At 42.9% G+C, this 24,988-nt stretch overlaps 2 protein-coding genes across 8 annotated transcripts in view; one reads left to right on the top strand and one right to left on the bottom strand.

Annotated features, from left to right (window-relative positions):
- LOC139050027 (uncharacterized) overlaps positions 1–4,657 on the top strand; it is a 73,962-nt gene extending 69,305 nt beyond the window's left edge. For all 6 annotated transcript variants that reach the window (XM_070526190.1, XM_070526186.1, XM_070526177.1 and 3 more), the window contains one exon: positions 3,381–4,657. In XM_070526190.1, coding sequence (XP_070382291.1) covers positions 3,381–4,217 — 837 coding nt within the window. In that variant the 3' untranslated portion in view covers positions 4,218–4,657. The remainder of the gene's footprint in view (positions 1–3,380) is intronic.
- Positions 4,658–13,718: 9,061 nt separating this feature from the next.
- galla-2 (MIP18 family protein galla-2) lies at positions 13,719–24,974 on the bottom strand. 2 transcript variants are annotated; one of them, XR_011508719.1, is made up of 5 exons: positions 24,679–24,974; positions 19,125–19,204; positions 17,854–18,025; positions 17,415–17,538; positions 13,719–13,843 (listed from the first exon to the last, which is right to left on the bottom strand). XR_011508719.1 is itself a non-coding variant. In XM_070526145.1 (4 exons), the coding sequence occupies exons 1-4, from the start codon at positions 24,803–24,805 to the stop codon at positions 13,749–13,751; spliced, it is 474 nt and encodes a 157-aa protein (XP_070382246.1). In that variant the 5' UTR covers positions 24,806–24,973; the 3' UTR covers positions 13,719–13,748. The 2 variants fall into 2 exon arrangements, 1 of the variants encoding a protein (XP_070382246.1); XM_070526145.1 differs by lacking the exon at positions 17,415–17,538 and having other exon boundaries at positions 24,679–24,973.
- Between the last annotated feature and the right edge of the window lie 14 nt (positions 24,975–24,988).

Here is a 24,988-nt window from a genome sequence, read left to right as displayed (position 1 = left end):
GGCGACCCAAAATGGCATCTAGATGCGGTGTTTTCAGCGGCGTACTAATTGCGTACAATTTTTTCCCGACTGGCAAAGAAACCTCGCGAAATATGAAAAATATCAAGCGAGGGCGCGCATCATAAAGCAGCGCCCTCAAATAAGCTGATTCAAAGCAACTGCATTGCCTGTCGCAAACCCGAAGAGACAGTTCACGCAATGGTACGGAAGGAGCACCAACAGCAGGTTTCGCGGCTTCGCAGCTATTCCTTCCTCTCATTTCTACGTCACACTTATTATCCGTCTCTCAAGGCCGACTGATCACATTGATAACAAAAGCCCCTTGATAACGCAGCCGAAGCGCTGCGCTAACCACGCACTAGATGCGAAAAGCAATGTAATCGGCATAGAATGTTTCAAAATCCCGGCATTGCTCGCACCGCATCGAAAGAGTGCGTGCGAAGCTATATTTTGTGCCAGAAACTTGCTTCGCACCAAAGCCAAATTTGTCACCGTTTTATTTTTCATGAAAGTGTATACGTGCTGCAAGAACAGGTTCGTGTCAAAAAATAAAAGCGAAACAAACAGACCGGGGAGCGAGCAACGTGTAGAGGAAAGGCAAATCCGATTCAAGAAAGTAAATATACCACATCTAAATCAACCGAATTGGCAATCAAGGTGGTGCACAAAAAAAATCAGATTTCAGTGTGCCTTTATTGTCTATGAATTCGTAAGCTCGGTTGAACACCAGCCTAGAGGACGTGTTCGAATAGGTCTCCTTTTGCAGCTACGCAGTGTTGTGTCTGTTTTATCTCCGACAGGGTTATTCTGGACTCGCTCTTGGCTTTCGCCTAGGACGCGCAGCTCCTAGGACTGCTCTGAATACGCCTCCCCCCTCCCCTTTCTATTCCACATTATAGGCCTTCGACCCATCCCTCAATAAATACATATTGTCATCATCATCACATCTTCAGTGGCTTTCTTGACGACCTACGCCGGAATTCTACGGCAGACATCCGTTATCCTTGGCTTGAACTAATCTGACGTCCGCCTCGATCATGTAAGCACGATCTTTCACGGAACCCCAAGGAAAGAAATCGAGTGGAGACAAGTCAAGTGACCTAGCCTGCCAATTTACAGGCCCGTGCCTTCCAATCTATTGCACATGTAAAGTCGCATCCAGCCAGTTTAGTGCTCGGCTGCTGCTGTGTGCGGGTTCCCCGTTTTGCTGATACCTCAGAAGTGGAAGGCGTGACAGCGGGACTTCGCTGAGAAACTCGTCCACCATTCGTCCAAGGATTTCGTCCACGTAACGTTGTCCAGTCAGTGTGTGATCAAAGAAGGTGGGACCGATTATAGCACCGGCGTAAATTCCGAACCACACATTAAGCGACCACTGGTACTGGTGCCGCTTGCGCTTAACCCAGTCTAGATTTGAGACCCTCCAATAACTTGCATTATTCAAATTTATCTAGGCGTTTCTGCGACAATTGGCTTCATCTGTGCACATGACGTTGCTCAAAAAGTCCGGTGACGCATCGGCATTTGTTAGGACCCAATTCGAGAAATCTAGACGATTCTACAGGTCCCTATATTCTAAGCATTGGTGCTGGTTAATGTGGTACGGGTGAACGGCCATCATTTGAATTCTATAGCTACAAACTGATGACTTGGAAATCGGTACCTGGACGGCAACGTCCCACAAGCTAGCATGAGGATTTGAGGCGATAAATGCTTGAACATCCGTGCGTAGGCTAGGACTCAAAGATAAAGATGGAGTCCTCCACCGCTGTTTCTTGAAGCTGCCGGTTTGTCTCATGTTTTCATAATTGCTGATGATAGTCGGTGCGTTTGGTCTACCGCCACACTTACATGACTGATATATACATTTGCGGCCTTCCTCTTGTTGCCATTTATAGATCTCAAGGCAAGGATCATGTTTATCTTCTGCTCACGGAGAAACACATGGCGACTGGGACGAAACAAAACGCACCTTTAAACATTTGCACTGACGTTGTCAATTCGCTTTTGTGATGATAGGTTTGGTGGCAAAAAAAATATATATATATATATATATATATATATATATATATATATATATCCTTGCACTTTATTTTCGCCAGGACAGCAGCTATCACAGCTTGTTTCCAACTAACACCAAACAAGACGTGTTACTTCGGCTGAGGCGCGACAAATGACGCACCAGCTCGATCACGATGTTTTTCTTTATTTCCTTTGTTTCGTTCTGGGTAACCCGGAGGGAGCCTGTTCGAGAGCGCTGTTTTATGACCTGGATGAAAGCACAGTCACGTTTATATTCTCCGTATTTCGCGGAGTTTACTTATCAATCGGAAAATTAGTACGCAATATTAGTACGTCGCTGAAAATACCGCAGTTAGATGTCCCTTGGGTGTGCCTTCAAATACCTCATCGATACTTTGATAATTAGGATAGTACGTCTTGACTTAGATAATTAAATACAATTATCTAATTAAATCTCAGTAACGAGAAAATTACTGGCAGCTACTCCACTGTCCTGTAAGCAATATGCACTAGGTTGTCTTCGAACAACGCATTGTTTTAAAAAAATATTGGTACATGATAGTTAGTTGGGACACCCTGTATGTATTTATGACCTCTGCATGCAAGTAATGATGTTTCCATCCCTAATAAATGTTGCAAATGAGTAGAAATGTATCTTTTTCATGAGTTGTTAGCATTGCTTAATGGAAAGAGAAGCAATACTGAGACATACAACATTCATGTGCATTTCACACACCATTGATAAAAGACTGCTGGAGGGGTCAATGAAGTCTATAGGTTTTTTCATGTTAAAAAAAATCACGCAAAGCAATTTGAAGCGTGGTGAACATACAGCAACATATTTATTTTCTAGGCACAGGCTATTCATACCTTTACAAACAAATTTTAATTGGCTACCTCCATCTCTTTCAGAAATATGTTAAACTTGGTCCCGTGTGTATATTTAAATATATTGTGCATGTGCATAGTGTTTAGAGTGGAAATTTAAAACAATGTTGGCGCCTATGGTTCCTATCTCGAGAGGGCTCCGCATTGCCGCTGCAAACCGAGTTGGAGCACGGTATGAACCAGTCGAATGTACCATTAGTCCTTTCTGGAACACCGCTGTGTAACTCAAGTGAGTTATCTGAATATATAGCTGCAGTAGGGCTGAAGTCAACAAATTAAATTATACGTTCGATAAAAGCTTTTTGGACCAATTAGGACACTGGTATAAAACCACCGGATCATGTATTTGTGGACTTCACGTGTGTGAGTGACCCTAGGTAACAGTTAGAAAAGCTCAAGCAGTGCAGCGTGTATAATCATCGTCAAGCCCTCCGCGCTCAATTACGTCGCAACATCCGTATTCTACGCAGGGACGGCCACCATCTCGCCACAAGACGCCGCGTCGCAAGCAACGCGATGAGATGGCCCGCTTGGAGAGGTCATCACACGTTCACGGGGCTTCGGTGATTAAGTGGCAGTACAGTGCTATCTACTTGGACGACACTTCCTTGCACTCGAATGGCTCTACCAGCGACACGGCCACCAGCGACGACGACTACATAGCCAACAACGCACAGCAGCATTGTTACGATAATCAGTATCACGAATATGCCCCGCCTCGGCCGCTGCCACCGCCGCCGCCACCACCACCACCGCCGACCCCCGTGTCGACTCCGCCGCCACCAGCTGGCTCACAAGCGGCGGCGACCATCTGGACGCGGGAGTACTTGCCACCTCTGCGGCCGACACGTCGCGCGCCGTCTGTCATCCACGCCGAGGCCACCATGACACTCAACGGTGACATGAAGGCTCTGCTCGACCCCAACGAGTCGCCCAAGGTGGTGCTACTGCACCCGGGCCGTGATGCTGAGCGTGTTTGCACACCGCCGCTCGAAGATTCATTCATGCTGAACGGCCACGCCCGCGAGGCTGAAACGCCGAGCGACAGCAACCTTTTCTACGTGTTCATGACCGAGGACAACGCTTCCGTTGACGTGCCTGAGCCAACCGCCAGCTTCATCACCAGCCCTGCTGAAGCGGCAGTTGCTGCGGCCGCCGCCGCTGCTGCTGCTGCGGCAGCCGCTGCAGCCCGGTTTCAGAATTCGGTGTTAGCCACATGGGAGGAGGTGGCGACCGCCTCCCCAGCGGTCTTCAAAACGAGTACTAACGGCGTGTCCTGTCCCAGTGGTGCCTACTACTGCGTCTAGCCTTGTCATCTAATTTCCCTGGCATCAGTGCTTCGTAAAAACTTGTCATTCTGAAGCCAACCTGTCTTGCCATAACTCTGGATATTTACCTATCTTTAATCCTTTTTTCTCGCTCGTATGCTTGCGCCCACTTTCTGACATCCTGCTTACCATCGTTCTGTGCTTTAGTACACGGTGTTCTTGTATATAGCTTAGGCAGCAAGTAACTGCTCTTAGTTCAGGTCTTTTATAACCATTAACTTTTGACTTCATGGTTCATTTCCCGTGACTTCTATACTAACTCCTTTGACTTATGCACTGGCTTTCGGTAGTTTATTGATGTGCAGTGATTTCTTGCTAAATGTATTGCTCATTTTATTTCTTTCATCTCAATAGAAGTGGAAATGTGTTTTCAAGCATGTGTAATATCTGTAAGCAATAAAGGTGTTGACTCCAAGCTATCGAAGTCTTGTTTGGTCGGTCACCACAACACTGGAGGCACCGCACCGTTGCACTTGTAGACATGTACTACGGAGAAGCTGAAGGCTCGTGCACCTGTCTGCACTTGCACGGGTATGTCACCTCATAGGCTTCACTGTTCAGCATAAATGAATGCTAGCAGTGCCTTGAAGATGCTTTCAGCATTTACTCGGCATCACGGACCGGGTGGACCTGTGCACACCACCACTATGCCACTAGTGGTTTGAAACGAACAACAGAGTCGATTCAGGTACTTCACGAAATTAGCGCTTAAAGAAACGCAAGTAGTTGTGTAGATCTTGTAAGGCAATGAAAAACTCGTATATATTGAAATTGGCAGAAGCATAATTGATAGGGTAGCTAGCCGTAGTGCAATAAATGCAGTCTCGATGAGACCACAGAATTTGGCAAAATGTGCTGAGAATCGTCATGTGGCCGATACTAAAACCTCGAAAACGTTTAAAATTATACTGGTTGCAAGTATTATATTCGTCATCCCTTCTCAATAGGGTTGCGGAACTGCCATCCCAGAGTTGGAATAATTCTGGAATATTCCAGTTTTCTTAAAGCCTAATGGAACTTGAATGGAATCAAACCTATCTTAATCGGAATGGAATGGGTTTGTTTCCTCACAGTTTTATTTTACCCTTGGATCATCAAATGCACGCAGATGCCTTCAAACATTTCTGCCATGCTGTCTAGATCAGGAAAACTCCACGTTGTCAAGGCGGCTCCTGGTGCTGACTTAAACAGGTAGAAAAATGTATGCTGTTGCGATTACACGCAGGCCTTTCCTTCTAGCTGAGAAGCCTAGGAGCTCAACGCTTATCACTGAACTTAGAGCAGGATGATGTTTAAGAGCATCAGGCCAATATCAGTCACCAGCAAGGAAGTGAGCCTGAAAAAGTGAGCCTACCACTATGAAGTTGCATGCTGAAACCAACGTACGCCTTTGAAGTTTTTGGAAAACGAATTCGCCTCGCTTTCCACTTCTGCCGCACATTGCGAAGGATGTGTTCGCTGTGAACACTAGAATGGAGGGGGTGGAATGCATATTCTTTACTGCATGTACGCGGAAAGTTTGCATTGTTCTGGGGGGAATCGGCTTTCCGAACCTCACCCATATATATATATATATATATATATATATATATATATATATATATATATATATATATATATATATATATATATATATATATATATATATATATATATATATATATATATATATATTGGCACGTATCAGTGACGGCAAAGAAAACGCAGCAGCAATACTGTGAATGACGAAACTAACTTGTATTGGGCGAACCTGTGCCCACAAAACCAGGCTACACTCAAAGCCCAACGAAAGCGGCGAACACAGTCGGCGATCGTCGAAATTCTCATCAGCGGGTCTAGCACGTCGGCTTTTATACATGAGCCATCGAAGGTTCCAGAGTAATCGCTGGTGCCCGCATGTCTTCCAGAAAGTTCTACACAATTCGCACTGCACATGCAGTCAGATTACACAAGCTTTGGTGACAACAGACAGCAGCAAGAACCATCGATAACATTCGAGAAACTTCCGATAAATGCGGGGGTGTCCCGCGCTGAGCGATAACATTCGTTAGACAGTGATAAGCGGTCACCCGAAAAAGATATACAAATACAAGTACACGTGTCAATATATATATATATATATATATATATATATATATATATATATATATATATATATATATATATATAACCTCTAATGACAGTTGCCCTCAAAGAAACTTCGTCTGACTTCTATATGAATATTTACAATACCTCATAGTAGGAGGCAGTTCACTTTCACAGCCTGTGACCACGAAGAGACTGGCATCTCTCGGATGAGCCATGCGACAAGCGGATTCATGAGGTTAATCGAGTTAGGGAGATATGTGTGTTTTGTGCGTATTAAGTCGCACGAACGCACATCAATGAAAAAAGCCATGTAACGCCTTGTGTAAGTTTTAATACACAAAGATACAATCAAGAAATGTTCGCACCGAACGCGATTGCTTTTCGGTTCGATTTTTTTTATATATATAAGCTGTCAAGTTGGAGGTGCGGCCATAGCACGGATTTGTACGGTAAGAACCTTCCTTCGTTTCTGTCTTATAGTTCGCTATCACTAACACGGCTTCGCCTTTCCGGCGAAACTGGTATTTTTTTTTCTTTTTTACTGGGAGTCCGAGCGTAAGCGCTGCTGCGCATGACTGCTATTGATTTTGAGTGAATCCGGCTTGGCCTCATTTTGGTTACTGAGTGAATTGTATATGGTTATGACCTCTGCATGCTAGTGGTGATGTCTGCATCCCAAATAAATGTTGCAGTCTTTTTTTTCATATCGTTTTTAATTTTTTTCATGTTGCTTTTTTTTCATAAATGTTGCAAGTTTTTTTTTTTTTCATGAGTCGTTAGCACTGCCTACTGGAAACAGAAACAATACCGAGAGACATATCATTCGCATGCATTTCACACACCATTTATAAAAGACTGCCGAAGGGATCACTGAAGTCTGCAGGTTTTTTTTCAGAGTCAAAAAAGCGCGCAAAGCAATTTGAAACGAGGTGAACACACAATATATTCATTCTCTAGGCACAGGCTATCCATACCACTATAAATCATTCTTAGTAGGCTACCTCCTTCTCTTCAAAAATATATAATAAACTTTGTCCTGCGTATATATTTAATTGTGTTTGTGCATCGTGTTAAAATGTTGAAGTGAAAATAATTCACCGATTACGATACTCCCTAATGCGAAATTTGAGCGCAGCTCTATACGTGTTTTCGTTTCACGATATATTCGCTGGCGCGGAAATCTATCTCGTGTGGCACGTTGCAAGCGGAGCGAAGTGTTGCGCGACCACCTCGCTAATCGGGAGACCGCGAGAGGCAGGCAGCACGTGGGTGACGCGTGGGCGCGATTCACAGCAGCCGCCGCAGACAGACCTCCCAGACGATCGTACGCTACTCTGGTGCCATCTCGTAGCCATCGTCGTTGCGCTACGCTTTTCCTCTCCCGCTTTCGCCATACCCCCCTCCTCAGCTTTCCTCCTCGCGTCTTTCATCCGCCGCTGCGTTACGCGTTCGCTCTTTCGTCCTTCGCTGTGCTCGTTCGCTCAGTTACACCGCCGCTCGCTGCTAAGAGCTACGCTCTAAAATACGGATGAGGTAGCCGCCGCTGGTGCTTCTAATGCACTTGTCCTCTCATTGTTAGGATTTGCAGAAGTAAAACGAAAGTATGGATCAAAAGCCGTGCACGCCCGCGCAAACAAATATGCAGTATGCTTTTAGCCACAATTTTAAGTCAAAAGGTAGAGGCAACTCGAAAGAAACCTGAAATGATGTGGGTAGCAGAACTCTGGTAATGACACTTTACAGGAAGGGCTCTGCACCCCGGAAAGCTTCAGAGGGGGCTCAGGCCCCAGAGCCCCCACTGTAGTCGGCACCTATGATTTGCTGTTTCACTGATTGAAACAGCTCAATGAAGTGGATGATCAGTCTTCATTTGAAAAGATTGAGTTCATTAATAGAAAGTTAGAATTAAATTGTCAACTTGAATATTCACATTAAGCAAAAAGTACTAGTTAAGTCATCTTAAGTAAATTAAATCAGTCATGACTCAACAATGTAAGGAAACACAGGAGGCACTGACACTGTGGCTTAAAAACATTCAGATTTTAACTTTCTTGAGTAGCACAGCAATATGTCAGACTTGTGTATAGCACCAGTGATGTGAAATGTATTTCTCCCAGTGATAGAGAGACATCAAGCGGTGAATATTTTTGTTGAATACATGTAAACCTTCAAGTTTTTATTGTAATCATGTAACTGCGTGCTTCTGAAATTTACTTTTCTTTATCAGCCGATTTTTGTTGAACTATTGCTATTTCTAAATAGCTTCTACACAGCCTGCACGGATTATGCACACATTCGTATGTAAGCTTGCAGCTTTTTTATGTTTACCTAATGATGCATTACAAATGCTTTCGTAATACCTTTGTTAGCGATAAATTGTTCGTCAATCGGACAATACAGACAAGTGACAAACATCTTGGATGTAGCGAGAACTTGTGAAGTTCTCGCAGCCTTTTTCTCTTGCCACCAAACTAGTACCGTGTGCTTATAACAACCACGGCCGCTCGATGCAAAGCAAGGTGCGGCCAACTACGTCGTGCCGAGGACAATGGGCGGGCGCGTCTCGGCCGAGTTTACAGTTGCGACCGCTTTTCTTGGTGAGGGCGCCACTGCTCGGGGATGCTTTCGCGACTTCGCGCCGGGACTAAGCGGACGTTGGTTGTCGCGTCAGAACGTGTTTGCCATGTGCTCTATGCACTAATCTCGTGCTTTTTCGCGTGCGTGTGTGTGAGCAAATTTGCCTGTGTTTGCTGTGCTTTGTTAAGGCTCTTCGGTGTGCGTGTGTGCCGTAGCCAGCCTCCTTCATGTGGCGCGATGCCGCGCAACTGTTGTGTGCCACTCTGCGACACAAATGGCAAAAAGGACCCGACTGTGAAATATCACGAGTTCCCCTGCGACTTGGAGCGTCGAGAAGCGTGGCTAAAATATATATATATATCGCCAAGGAGTGTCGGTCTCTGGTCTCTGGTATGTTCCCTGCACTTAACAGAAAGTGACTATAAAAATAACACGAAACTTAGGCTCCTGCTTCCGAATGTGGTACCGACCGTGTTTTGCAAATATCCACAGTACCTGCAAAAAGAGAATGTGCAGCCCAAAAAACGCCATCGAAGAAACTTTACTGATCACGCAGTAGTTGAGGCAAGCGATAATTGCGGCAGCTCAGGAGAAAGCCCCAACATCGAAAGTGCCTTGCAGTTTCTCAGCAACGAGGTGGAAGTTCTAGTTCCAGAGACTGCCTTAGAGTCATGCTCTGAACGTAGTTGTTCTGTTGACCAGGCCTGCCAAACTACATTAGATATTGTGGACGTCCTAGAACAGTCAAAGAAAGCAGTCAAGAGATTAAAAAAAAGAAAGTTACCCGTCAAGGAGAAGAGTTGAAAGAAATTGCAGTCCGAACGGGACGAAATGAAAAACCGCCTCTTAGTTTATGAAAACAACGAAATTCAGTCCTTCGTTCAGGTATATTACAAAGAGCGGAAAAAGGAGACAAAGCTGCTGTTTTTATCAGCAACCAAGTGGGCACATCAGGGAAAAAAAAAAACATGCCTATAATGAAAGAATTCTGCGGGAATGTGTTTTATGGAAAGCGTGCTCAAATAACGGGTATGAGCTTGTTCGAAGCAGAGGCCTTTTGAAGCTTCCTTAAAAGGGGCGCACTCCTTAGATAACTTCTAGCATCACTCAATATGCTTCGTTTTCATGAGAACCTATCTACTGATGATTATTTGCAATTATAAGCCTTTTTATTTCATCTAAGTTAGTTTGCATTACTTGGGAAACTCGATACAAGTTCTCCCTATGTAAAGTATTTACTTTGCGTACGTGTTCACGAGAAGTGAATAAAAGTACTGATAGATTGCTTCAAGCCGAACCTCTCGAAAGTGCATCACCCGGTCGTGCATCGTACGGGCACGGCCGTGGTACGGGAAACCGTCACGGATAGCGTTCAGGCGTATTCTAGAACAGATTTCCACTTCTGTGACAATCTGTTGGCGTTTGTGGCGTAATCAGCACTTCAAATGACGACTTAAAAGATTTTGTCTGCAATATGTAAATATAAAACGCATTAATTACGCCTTGACTGAGGTGGAGATCGCGCGTGCAGACGCAGCTGTGAAGGCGCTCTTTATCAGCAGCCATCCCCGAGCAGTGGCGCCGCAGCGGGCGCACGGAGAACTAGGCCCGAGACGCCGTTCAGGCGCGACGCAGCGGGCCGCACCTCGTGCTTTTGGATAGAGCGGCCATGTGACAACACTTTATCACCAAAGTACGTGAGTATGTCCGTTTATAGTCAGTTCGATTTACAACAGCAGAATAGATTTCCTGTTAGTGCTTTTTCATATGGCAGTGTAACCTGAATTGCCTATTAGTGCACACAACATAAGTTGCCAGTACTAAGGGGAAGCTTTAGCCCGGGCCCAACTCTGATGCCGCCTATTCAAATACATGTAAAACCCGGAAACGCTTTCCCGAGGTAACCCTTGACAGACTTTAATGAAATTCATTGCATTTGAGAGAGAAAGTTAAATTCTAGAGACTGTTGGAAGTATAATGTTGATTTAGGGCTTGGAATATTTTTGAAGAATTCCCATACATTTACAAGATTGAAGAAATAGCCCAAATCCAACTCTACACCAAGATTTCGCAGTTCTGTAAACTGCATCCATTAGAACATCCAAAGTGGACAAATTTGATATGCAAGTTTACAGTTTATGTGAATTTATTACAACGTTTACAAGGGTCGCAAAAGTTTTGCATATTAGTGGCGTACCCGTGAGCCATATACATGACACCATTTTTGTATGCTTTAGATGTACTATTAGATGCAATTCACACAATTGTGATATCATTTGTCATTGCCTAGTTGGAGTTGCAAACTTGACAGCTTTGTATTTTTTATAAATTTTACAATTTGCAGCATTTCTTAGGACATCTATGGCCTAAATCAAAAATCCACTTCCAACAATTTCTTGATTTTAACATTTTCTTTTAAATGCCACAAATCTCATCAAACTTGGTACAGTGGTTGCGAAGAAAAATGATTTCTCATTTCCCATGCATTTATATAGGTGGCCCCAAGCTAAAGCTTCCTCTTAAGAACTGTTTTATACCCTATAGGCTACATGTCAGAATAAAGGAATGGAATAGCCATTCCTGAAATGCCAATTGGATTAGACTTGGAATTGAAAGGAATTGTGCCACTTCTTCATTCCATGCAATGGGAATGTAACTCGCAGCTTCTCAATCTTTGTGGGCATATTTCTTTGCATCACTAACATGCGATGTGGCAAAGCACACCCTAGCTTTGCAAAGGAATACTGACGGAAATATTTTGTCTTGCTTTTACTGGTCCATCAGTCAGCCATTGACTGCACAGTCATGGTACAAGGCCTGAATTGATGCACAGCATATCATTAATTACCTAATCTTGCTGCAACCAGTTCAAAGAACGCTATGTTAAGCAATACTTTGTGGGATAAGTTTGTTGACCAGGCTTCCTCACTAAATGACGAAAACTGGCAGTAATGGTCCCGAGGTGTTGCAAACTCCAGATGCACATGCATCAACTAGCCCAGTGCAGTAGTCACAACTCATACTATGACCATGTCACCGAAACCTCGGCAACAGCCATGTAAGGCTCAATGGTTCACAGAATGAAATTGGTGTTACGAAAAGCTTTTTGGCATTCTGGACTGAGTGTTTGAGACTTAGTGTGGCACAGAGCAATCAGCTGATGGAATAATACTGCAGCTTAAGTTAGCTGGCACACAATATATAGATTCAATAAACAAGCCCTATACACATATGTGATATAAAGGTTATAAACAGGGATAAGGTGTCTCGGAAAGGCTGGCCAACGTTTCGATAGGAGGACCTATCTTCGTCAAAGGCGGCCTCGTCATGCTCGGCATGTGTTTTAAAGGGAGTCTCTCGCTTTACAAGCCGCCACCGACAACAACCACACGTGACGTCACTGTACTAACCCTTTAAAACTAAGATGCCGAGGATTACAAGACCGCCTTTGACAAAGATAGGTCCTCCTATCGCAACGTCGGCCAGCCTTTCCGAGGCACCTTATCCGTTTATAACCTTTATACCATAGTGTGCTATTTCATCTGTCTGCCCCTTTCTTGAATTTGGATTTCCATACACATATGCGGCACTTGTAGTCTCCATTGTCTGTTTATGCCCTCGTTTATTTCACACCATTGTATATAATTCATGTTTTATCATGAAAATCATATGCAACCACTGTGCAATAAAATCGGTACTAGACTATGGATTGGCAAGATGACTTTTCCATTGTGTTGAAATTCTGGAAAAGAATTTACGTTTACAAACAGCATTTTTTATAATGGTAGCTTTATAGATAACTTCTAATGCATATCACAACAAGTATGTTTGCTTAAGACGATACTCCACAGCACATATAAACAAGTTACGTTGCAGAGGTATAGTGTTCCTGGACAGCTGTCACTCATCACATTATTCATAACAATTTATAAAAAATATATTCTGGCTTCGTGAAATACTGGGTTTCAACAAGATCTTAAAGCAGAACAAGCCCATCTCCCATAATGACCTTTGCCCTTCCCATGAAATGGTCACACTTTCAGCTGTCTGCCACAACATGAGAGCAATGCTGGTAGTTTCACAATTCAACGTTATCAATCCACCACCAAGTTACCTCAATTATGCATCCCTTTGCAGCCTAGAACATTCAACTATTCAGCTGTTGGGCACTAAGCTGCAATAGTATTTCACATGATTTCAATTTTTTGATTGACATGCAAGTAGCCAGTGCAATCTACAATTAACTTATGGACTATGTCAACACTTGAATTGCAGATCAACTTTTTATGTCAAGCAATTGAGGCTAAGAGATGTCATGCCTTTACAAAGTTAAAACATTAGTGGAAGGAGCCACCAAATGTAGTAAAGCTGAAAATGTTCACTTGTACATGCCCTGCACTTAACCTCATCATGAAGGTGTTGTAAGAAGCAAAAATATTGATGTTGAATTGGCACTATTTAGTGTCCTACTGTTGTATGTACAGTGCTCACAGAATGAAATGCGACAGGGAGAATTTAGTAGAACCCTGCATGTGTGCAAAGTACTTGAGGGTACCATGTCATGGCGCTAGGAATCTGGTCACCAAAGGTGACGCAGTCTCCGATATAAGTGTACACGCCAAAATTACATCGATGTGACACAAACTGCAGCCAGTAGAAATGAAAATATGTGCATTAGTTAGCCCCAAATTGATGCGTTTCATTTCATGAGCACTGTACATGCTTGATAGCTGCAGCATCCAGTTTTCCTGTGAAGAATATTGGCTACTTCAAAGTGGTTAACAAAAAGTACAGAAATGACATACTGGCACCACGTATATTAAATACGTTTTATTCTCACTGTCCTCAATGCATAAGAAGGCATCTGTTAACAACCTGTAGAAGGTGCGAGTTCTCTAATGCAGCAGCAACTCGCTCTTTGTCATCCAACTGCTTGTTGACTGCAAGAAATGTACCAAATGAGCAATGTCAGTCACGTGCAGCAATACAGTCCAGCAATACAATCCAGCTTTCTGTCCCTGCTCCCAGCATTTCTCATGCATAAAATGCAGAAATAAAATTGAACAAAAAATTTTTTTTCGAAAAAGAAAAGGGTCGCTACATTAGACTATACTGGCCTACAATGCCTATGAGCATAAATGACATCGATATGCAATTTCCACATCTTTTCCTAGCATTACTGACCAAGCATCAATGACAACAATAAATACTAAGTTCAGCATGGAATGAATGGAATGGAAGCATGGAATGAATATAGTGAAATGCCTTTACAACGAAGAGCTTGGGGCTTGCAAAAATCTATGATATACAGGTCACTGTTGTAATGATCACACACCATACTGGTCCCAAGAAGGTAGGCTAAGCATGTTCAACTAAAGAAAACCTTTATTTAACATGAATTCAAGAGACATTTAGTAAAATAAGTAGCAAATTTTATGAGGACACTTCATCTCACGGAAAGTGTGACTACAGCCAAAACTTATTGCACCGAAGTACAGGGCATGCTCTGTGGCAAAACGTGGGGGCGACGTGAGATACCTGCAGATGGTGGCATGCCACTATCGCCTCCCTTGCAGTGACAATTGTTGGTTCATTTACAGGCTCTTCACCACTGTTGGCTTCATTGACATTTGTGTCATTTCTGCCCTAAATTGCTTTGAAGATGTCAGTTGTCAGTTCCGATTACATCATCATTTCATCAACTGTGACGTATTTGTCAGCTGTCGCACCCACCACTGTGTTGCAACAAGCAGTGTACAAATTGAGTGATTACTGGAGCAGTGCAGTGGGACTGTAATGCTCACTGACATCGGCACACTCGCCAAGTACGCTGCTAGTGCTGCTGTTAGCGCTATTCCAGAGTGCAGCTCAGTGGCATCTGCAAAGGGAAGTGGCAGCACTGGTACATAGCGTTCGTTGTAAAGTAACAAATCAGCCATTGGGGATGGCTAAGTTCCTCCTTTATACAGGCAAATTCGTTGTAGTGGTTTTCATTGTAGAGGCATTCACAATACATACGAAAGATAGGAATTCGGCTGGGACATAATGAATCCTTCATTATAGAGGTCATCTTGTAGTACTAGAGGCGTTCGTTGTCGAGGTGTTTGACTCTAGTTTGTTAGTGATCCTACAGGTACAAAGTCCTTATTGCCCACTTATACTCTATGGCAATGCATCTATCTTAAAAGAAACGGTGAGCTCTGATGAAATAGGCAGCACTATACATCATATATACACTACTGTCTGTAGTTCCTGCTTTTAATTGTGTCAGTAGGTTAAAAAATTATATTTACAAGAGATTGAAAATATCCTTTTTTTTTTACAGGCAACCTTCATCTACCTTTAATGACAATATACCCATGAACATCTCTCCTCACAAGCAGTCAGTTTAGCCATAATAATTTGACATACAAAGGCAACAGTCACCTATGCCTCTGACCACTGCTCTTTCACTCCAAATAAACCTCTTCCACTTTAGAGACATCTCCAACACTAATCTGAAGAAAAACAGGTTGAAGCTGCTCAGAATCCATACCTTTCAGAATTAAGAGATTCTTGTCTTAGCATGTGCAAGGTTAATATGAGCCTTGCATTTGCTGCAAATAAGTTTAACAGGGCTCCCAATTCCCACATTCATTGTTCAGAAAACTCTCTCAATGCACAAACATTTTTATGGTCTCTCACTATGCAGACAAAGTACAACACTGCCATATGGAAGGCATAACTTTGTTTAAGGTGATCAGCAAAAGAAAACACTACTTGTTCGAATGCCACCTGCACGCTTTCTTACACCTTCTATACCCAACAACAACTTTCTGTGGCAGCACAGCCAAAACTACATGAATGTGCTCGCACGTGCAGAAATTCTGCTCTTGTGTTACTATGCCAAGTAGTACCGAAGTTTTGCTGGCAGTTTATAGGACCAGGAAAACCAGGCATGGAAAGCTAGAAAACTAGGAACAGCAAGAAACAAAAATTATTTTCCCAAGAAATATTTTTATTTGCTATGAAATAAATCTTGAACAAAAAAACACAAACAAATGGTATGGTCTGTTTTATGGTATGTAGCTCACAGTTGCTTACATTTGCTGACTACATGCAGATGCACAGCAAAAAAAAAAAAATACATGCGTTGGCTGCATAGCTCTCGCTGTGCTGCCACAGAAAGTTGTCGCCGGGTATAGTTCACTTTTCAACAGGTGTGCAGCAAGAGCATGGCAAGTTTATGGACTGTGTAAACTAAAGAAAGTACCTTAACCCATTTGACTCATCACCTTAATGAAAAACACAAGCCATATGCACCTGGTTCATGAATAGGAAAGCCAAGTTTTTACTCTTGTATATGTAGCAGTACCCTTCTCGTGTATCAAATAAAATTTGAACATGACCACTGCTCTTCAGGCTCACTTGACACAAAGGAAGGAACATCGACCAACAGCCTTCACAATGCCAACCTATAGTTTGCGACCATTAACCGCTTGGTCTGCCTATAATATTGCAGCAAAAATTTCGTTTTTGGCGAACCCAGCTATACCTGGCTATTGGCTACAAGGGAGAAAATTTGGGAAAATTTTGCCTAGCTAATGCACACACAACTACAACATACTTTGCAGTAGCGACACATGCGGGTGGCAGTGCACTGCATAACAATTTTTTCCACCCCCTTAATTAAGAAAAGTGCGAAAATACACTTTTTCCTAAGGAACGAACACACTAGTGGCAAGCTTCTCACAACGGCGTACTGCATGAAGCCCTGCTGACTTAACAGAGTGTTTTTCAGGACGATCACACCAGTAGCTCACTCCGTCCACCGTTGTAGCTCAGTTGCCAAGCAAGTGCCACCAGGATTAACCCACTTTGCTCCAAAGCTGTAGTGTATGGCACTTCAAAAACTACCAACCATTGCAATGTGCATTGCTTTGACAGCACTTTCTTTTTCACCATATCACTTTGCACAAAAAAAAGCAGATACGTTGCTATTCACAGCATCCAGGCTGCGAAGTGCCTAATGCTGTTGAGCAAGGCGGCTGGACGTGGGCTGCAAGTTGAAGTTGCCTCACATAGCAGCTCTTATTCATGCTACAGGTTTGTCAGTGGCAGTAACTCGTCACACAAAATAAACTGACATTAGTTCATTTTATCGACCATTCCTTTGCATAAAAAAGGAATTGTAGCTGTTGTTTGAGTCACCAATGGCAGCGAGACACTGAGGCTGGCCAGCCACGAATTGTTTTTTTTTTTGCTTTCTCTCTCTCTCTTTTTTGCCAATAGAAAAATCTTGCTGTTACGTGGTGAAACAACTGCAATTTGCCAAGAGCCAGCAATAGGATAACAACTGGCAGCAAAACACTGTACTGCCAGTGTTCATATGATTACTGTGAAAATATAATTAGTATTTACTTATTTAATATTTGTTTCATTCTTGGAATTGCCTCCAGTTTCTGATATTCAAACACTCACAACATATCATGGCTCTAATGTTGGACAGAACGTACTTCACATATAACGCACCTTTCGAGCTTGATTATCACGATCCGTAGTAATGAGCGTCAACTGTATTTTTCCCAGTTCAAGCAGCTATTGCACACTATGCTCTGTTTCTACAGCCTTTCGTTCAGTCCATTGCGACAGATTTCTACAATGCACAAATGACATGCTTTAACGTTCAGAAACAACATTTAATGGCTCAGAATAGTTTTTAGAAAGACCAGATGCTACAATTTAAAAAAATAAATAAAATAAAATGTAACAGCAACTGAACTTTGCACAATTCATGAACACCAAGATCTGCATCTAGATTCTTCAATCCTTTGCTGTAGTTAAACTCTACTTAGGTTTCATGTCTATGAGATTTCCTGAGATTATAAGTGTTCAGAAAAAAAAAAGCTTACGCCATATTATTATACCAGTCAGTATATTTTGTGTTCACATTTAGTAACAGAGTACTTACTTGCCGATTCTGACACATGAGTGCCAGGAAGAATCCGAACATCCAATTTGAATACAGGTGGCAAGCTACGAAGCAGCTTTACTCTGATGGCAAGCCCAATTAGTGTTGCCATGCTGCAGTGCGGTATTGTTGGGCGAAAGGCCACATCAACTGCAGACTTGTCCAGGTCCACCTGTGAAGCCACACATAGGCACAACCATAGACGGAAAGCTTTCAATGTCCTGGGGTGGAGGGGGGGGCACCAGCTTTCTGAACCCCTTATATATATACATATATATATATATATATATATATTTCTTGCATTTGAGAAACTTCGTGCGACTCACGAAAAATTGTTCACTGAAGTGATGGCCTTATATGAGAATTTACAAGACCTCATAGCAGGAGACAGTTCAATTTCACAGCCCGAGTGCTCTCCCACCACCAAGAATCTCGCGTCTCTCAGTGGTGTAATCTTCCTTCGTGTAATTGTCGTATACTTTGCTATCACTACTACTGCTTCGCGTTTCCGGCAAAACTGCAGCCTCTCTCTCGGTCTCTTTTTTGTGTCTGAGTATAAGTGCTCCTGCGCATGACTGCTATTGATTCTGATTTCGAGTGAATCTGGCTTTGCCTCATTTCAGTTACTGAGTGAATTATACAGGGTGTCCCAACTATCATGCACCAAGACTTAAAAAAAAGAGCAGTTGCATTACTCAAGAAAACCTAGCGCATATTGTTTCCACTACAGGGGAGTAGCCACCAGTAATTCTTTCGTTCTGGAAATTTAATTCGACAATTGCAATTAATTATCTAATTCGAGAAGTGCAGTCTTCATTATCAAAGTATCAATGAGGCATTTGTAGGCACCCCCAAATGACATCTAACTATGACGTTTTCAGCAACGTACTAATTGCATGCAATTTTTTCCAACTGACAAACAAACCTCACAAAACATGAAAAAGACCACGTGACTACACTCCCACTCGCATCATAAAGCTGTGCCTTCAAATAAGCTGATTGAAAGCAATTGCATTGCCTGTCGCAAACCTGAAGAGACCAAAAATACCTAGGAGTACGAATGACATCAATATGCACTATTCATGTTTTTTCCTAGCATTACTAGCCAAACATCAGTTATACTAAATGCGGCCTGGAATGAAAAAGCAGATAGTTTGTTAGTGATCCTACTAGCACAAATAATCCACTTTGCCCACTCATTGTGTGTGGCAATGGAACTATATATGCCTCTACACATGCTAACAGGCATAAAATAAGGTTTGTCTACTTACCGTAATGTTCTTTTCATCGACCACATTCAATTCTTCCAAAGTGAGAGGATGTTCAGGATCATTGATCGACCGTATATGATGTGCAGGAAGTCAAGGATGGCATACAAAAAACTGTGGCATGTGCATTATACTGCTGTTATCAGCAAAACCTGAGAGGAGCAATCTTTCACCAAAAAGCCTGCAACATGGCAATGCGTGTCTGAATGTCAAGTCACATTTACGGTTCTATTAAACAGTGCTTATTTCTAGAAAGAGTGTGCAGTTGTTTCTGCTGTCTTGCTTTCTCCACACAGGTTACAAAAGCAGTGCTTAACAGTTTAAAAAAGAGAGTCTAGAATGTCATTATTAGGTCCAAACAATGCCTAACCTGCATGGAGTGTGTTGATTTTGATCACCGCATACATAAGCTGTGCAACATAGTACAGGCATGAAACAAGAACAGGGTGAGTGGTGCTCTACAATAAACTTTTCACAAAATAAAAAATAAAGTGAAAAAAGAAAAATGGACAGATCCTACACACTGTAGGAATTGCTTTATATAAATTTTCTTTTAAATCTGCAAGGAATGCTGATGTCATTTAGCAACCATTTGCAAGTACAATGAAGTTAGATACATTCCCACTGAGAAATTCTTTGCTCAATGTAAACTTGTGGTGCTCCATCACCACAGATGGCAGAAACTAGTCTATTGTACACACTAAGCACTGAAGTAACCTTATCCTGCACAAGGCGTTTCTCAAATTACTTTTTGTACCCATAAATGACACGGTCAGGGTCTGCTGCTGGATCATCCCTGCGTATTGGCGCTTAGCTTCACCATTACCAGCAAGTGTACACTGGCATTTCAAGCTTTTTTTCAGTGCATATAAAAGCCACTTTGCTTTGCATATCTGGTAAAAAATGTTGACTGCACTTCTCTGAGCTCACTGTTGTCACTCATAGCGTCTCCACTTCTCATTTACAAGCTAGCATGCGCACACCTTCTAAACCACACTTTGCTGCATATCGAAGGTCGTCCTGCTCTGCTCAATGCTTCTTACCAAGCCTCCATCTGCTCTGTACTCAATGCATGCTTCAACCCTATTTTGTATGTCTTGGAGCTCATCTCTGTGCTTGGTTTATAATGTCATTCGGTGCCTCGGTTAGCACTATCTCCAGGACAGCCAGCAGCCACAAAGTGAGAAACAGAGGCTAAGAAAGCTTTGCATTAAAAGTCGTACTGTCACTAACCAAGCTTACCAGTCAACTACCACGACAACGTGGCTAACAATGATAATTTGAACCTTAACCCTTCGTGACCCACCATGCAAGACAGCAGCCAGTAGCCAGCAGAGCCCTGACCCTTTGTTTCCCACCAGGCAAGACAGCTGTCAGCAACGACAAATTGGCTCAAAAGACTTTGCCTTAATATTCCATGTTTTTGTCCAAACTGTAATGCAGTTCAGCACAATGCGTTGGCGGGCTAGTTGGCACGAATCCATGAATACTTTGTTTAGCTCAAAACAACAGACACAAGAAAGACGACCCAGGACAAGGCGTTACTCTCAACTGACATCATTTTATTGCATCACTCCTTTATAGACAGCTGAAACTAGAGGAACATGCGCAGTGAGCACCATGTCGTGGAACCACCAACGTCTGATCACAAGAGCGCACTCATGCGACAGAATCCAAAAAAAAACATATTCAGCGCTGTACAAGGTTAAGGAAGGCACACTAATGCACTGTGACCTCAATGACTGAATGAAGAATGCTTCCAATAACTCTCGGGCTGTGGTGTCACGGCTCTTTTTCAAAATCGTGGTATCACGAAACATGGGTTTGTACTTGCATATTTTGCAATGCTGAGCCAAATGGGAACCTGTGCCTGTTGGTATGGATCGCTCATGTTCTCTAAGGCGCTCGTTAACACAGCGGCCTGACTGCCCTACATACAGTTGGCCACATGACAAGGGAATCTTATATACCACACCGACGCTGCAATCTACAAACTTCATGTGGTTCTTTTCACAATCTGGTTTTTTTACTTGTTTTAGAAATGCGGCTGGACAACATTGACAGTTTCTGAGGAGCAGAAAACACTACGGGAATTTGGTATCTAGTGGAGACATTCATTAGATTGTGAGCCACTCTATGGCAATATGCCACAACTTCAGGCCTCTTCTTTTGTGTGATACAGTTACTTTTGTGCCGCTTCCCTTTCAGTTTCTGAAGCAATATCTCCGAGACTGACGTCGCCACCACACTTGGGTAACCAGCAGCCTGCAGCCTATTTAACTGTGCAATGAAACTCAGGTTCGCAGAGTGATGACAAGATTTAATTAAATAATTCTAGACACATCAAAGCAATGGCGCGTTTCACAATCTTTGAGTGTGCAGATGCGTAAGGTAAAAGTTCCTTACGTGCACATGGCGAGTACATCCAACAGGCGTGGCCTATTTGTAAGGATAGCTGCAAATCTAAAAACTGGAGTTTACAGTCCCTAGATAGCTCATGTGTGAAGGTTAAACCTTTGCTATTGTCATTGAACAGAGTTAAAATGTCAGCTACCATAACGGAGCACTTGTTGTTAGTCTGTTTTATCACAAGAAAATCGTCAACATATCTAAAAATTTGAACCGAGTCATTGTTTAAGGCAATCTTAAGAGCGTGGTCGACAAACAATAAAAAAATATTACAAAGAGCAGGCGCCACACATGAACCAATACAAACACAATTTTTCTGAATAGAAAGGTTACCTTCGAACTGGATAAAAGTTGCACTTAGATAAAATTCAAGAAGGGACATGAAATTTTCCTATGAGAACCAGGTCGCATTGAGAATATCTTCCTCGCCACTTTCTTCGATGCACGTCATCACACTGCGAAATAGCCCATCATGCGGTATTGAATAGTAAAGATCTTCGACGTCAACAGAAAAAATGACGGCTATGGAATGGTTGTCTTACAGAAAGGAAACATCGAAAGAATTTTTTATGCCATAAGGATTGTCAATACTTAAATTCTTCAACTGTTTTTGCAAAAAGTGGCCAACCAAAACCTGTCAACAGTTGTTTTCACTGACTATTGTACGGAAAGGCACATCCGGTTTGTGCATTTTTGCAGTGAAAAAAACCTCTAGAGCAAGCACCTTACATTGTTTTACATCTTGAACAATCTTGGTGAGGCCTCTATTTTCCAACAAAGAAATGGCTTTGCGTTTTACCTTCTGAGCTTTCTCTTTTGCCAGAATGAAGTTCTTGTTGACAGCATGAATGGCTTTTTTGTTGAAGACAGCAGACGGAGCTATCACAAAACTGCCCTCTTTGTCACTCAGTAACAGCCGAAGTTCACTGTCTCTAAAGAAAGATACTGTTCTTTTGATCACAGCTGTCGAAGGTGGCGCGCTCCCGGTGATGGTCCTACGAAGGCAATCCACCCCATTGAGGAGGCACCGCTCCTGGTCCTCTAGTCCTGCTTTCCTTGCGATGCACCTGTTCAAGGCCAGTAGCTCATGCGCAGGAATTCTTGGTTCCATGCTAAACTTCGGCCCATTCTTTAACGATGCAGCAACTTCATCAGGAAGCCTGACGTCAGAGAGTACCTGGAAACCAGCGGTGACAGGTTGCGTTTTTTCCTTTCTGCGCGGGAGTCTGGACTGGAGGAGTAGCAGCACCTGTGTCCACCAGAATTCTGTAGTCCGAGTTCATAGACGACTGTAGAAACGAAACTTCTTCTCGGCCACAATAGATGCATCGCGCGAGTAGCAGACAGCCCTCAACCAGTTGTACAAAAAACCTACCTGGCGCCAAATTTCAGAACGAAGAATCCGACACATTCGCCGTACGTGACCTCTAGTTTTTAGATTTGCAGCTATCCTTACAAACAGGCCACGCCTATTGGATGTACTCGCCACTTGCACGTAAAGAACTTTTACCTTATGCGTCTGTGCACTCAAACATTGTGAAACGCGCCACTGCTTTGATGTGTCTGGAATCTTCATTAATGAAATCTTGTCATTACTCTGCGAACCTGAGTTTCATTGCACAGTTAAATAGGCTGCAGGCTGCTGGTTACCCAAGTGTGATGGTGACGTCAGTCTCGGAGGTATTGCTTCAGAAACTGAAAGGGAAGCAGCACAAAAATAACTGTATTACACAAAAGAAGAGGCCTGAAGTTGTGGCGTATTGCCATAGAGTGGCTCACAATCTAAAGAATGTCGCCACTAGATACCAAATTTCGGTAGTGTTTTCTGCTCCTCAGAAACTGTCAATGTTGTCCAGCCGCATTTCTAAAACAAGTAAAAGAACCAGACTGTGAAAAGAACCACGCGAAGTTTGTAGATTGCAGTGTCGGTGTGGTATATAAGATTCCCTTGTCATGTGGCCAAGTGTATGTAGGGCAGTCAGGCCACTGTGTTAACGAGCGCCTTAGAGAACACGAGCGATCCATACCAACAGGCACAGGTTCCCATTTGGCTCAGCATTGCAAAATATGCAAGTGCAAACCCATGTTTCGTGACACCACGATTTTGAAAACGAGCCGTGACACTACTGCCCGAGAGTTATCGGAAGCATTCTTCATTCAGTCATTGAGGTCACAGTACATTAGTGTGCCTTCCTTAACCTTGTACAGTGCTGAATATGGTTTTTTTGGATTGTCGCATGAGTGCGCTCTTGTGATCAGATGTTGGTGGTTCCACCACAGAATGCTCAGTGCGCATGTTCCTCTAGTTTCAGCTGTCTATAAAGGAGTGACGCAATAAAATGATGTCAGTTGAGAGTAGCGCCTTGTCCTGTCGTCTTTCTTGCGTCTGTTGTTTTGCGCTAAACAAAGTATTCATGTAATGCAGTTACAGTGATAGCAAACACACCAATGCACACAATATGAGTCTGTTGCTTTGTGCAATGTTCACTGCAGTAAAAATCTGTGCATTAATGATGGAAAGGTTCTGAATAATCTGCATATCTGTCTTTTTGAAGCAAGGCCTTCCATGTAGCCAGCTCATCAAATAGGACACAGTAGAGTTAGCATGTGCCTAGCCTGAACCCATGCAGAGGCTTGCATTGTGAGAGTACTTGCATGCACCTGTACATGGCCTCGCTGGACAATCCTCACTGTTTACAAGTAAAGGGGAGTGTAGGCAAGCACCTGTGCTTCAGCGTGTCATAACTTTCTGACAAAGGTTGAAGCCAAAGGATATAAGCGGTGAGACAGGTCATGATCAGAAGGTATCGGATATGTGAAATCAATTTTCATTTGTATTGTTCTTGCTGTAACTGTTAAAATGTAGCGAAACTGAAGTACTATATCACGAAGTGATGATGTACATTCAAGGTTGAGGGGACGGACACTTACACATTAAGCTGTCTGTGGCGACTTATGCCACGACTAAAACTATAATTACAGATTTCTACGCGGTATTTTCACGCTCCGAAACCGACTTTTTTTTTTTCTCATTATGACATGTTTTACGGCTAAAATAGACAAGCGTTTGCGCACCCTTTACAGCGTTTCACGTTTACAACACATTGCCATACATCAGAAAACGCGTAAAAATTGTGTGAAAGGATATCGAAAATCTCCCGCGAGTCAATTTCATCTTCAATTTCATCGTTGAGTTCGTCAGCTGTTGTCACCCTGTCCTTTGCCTTTTCGTAGGTTGACGGAGCAATATTATCCAAACTGTCGCCGCGGGCCATACTCGTCGAGCTCACTGTATCGCGGGGACCATAAACATGCGCATAAATCTCTAAATTTTCAGCGAACGTGCTCCTCAAACGTCACCACAGCATCACTCCAGAGAAGCACACGCACTGTAATACACACAAAGCACATGCAAAAACCACAGCCATCGAGTGGCCAGTGGACATGCCACAGCGCCG

Source organism: Dermacentor albipictus, chromosome 1, assembly GCF_038994185.2.
Source record: "Dermacentor albipictus isolate Rhodes 1998 colony chromosome 1, USDA_Dalb.pri_finalv2, whole genome shotgun sequence".
NCBI classification, from domain to species: Eukaryota; Metazoa; Arthropoda; class Arachnida; order Ixodida; family Ixodidae; genus Dermacentor; species Dermacentor albipictus.
Note: the sequence above shows the minus strand (reverse complement) of the source record. Positions and strands in the feature narration are given on the sequence as shown.

Coding starts and splice junctions, on each gene's coding strand:
- galla-2 (XM_070526145.1), bottom strand. CDS start 24,805: ATGGCCCGCGGCGACAGTTTGGATAATATTGCTCCGTCAACCTACGAA. Junction 19,205..24,678: donor TGACTCGCGGGAGATTTTCG/ATATCCTTTCAC, acceptor GACTTCCTGCAC/ATCATATACGGTCGATCAAT. Junction 13,844..17,853: donor TCATGTGTCAGAATCGGCAA/GTAAGTACTCTG, acceptor CATTTCTTGCAG/TCAACAAGCAGTTGGATGAC.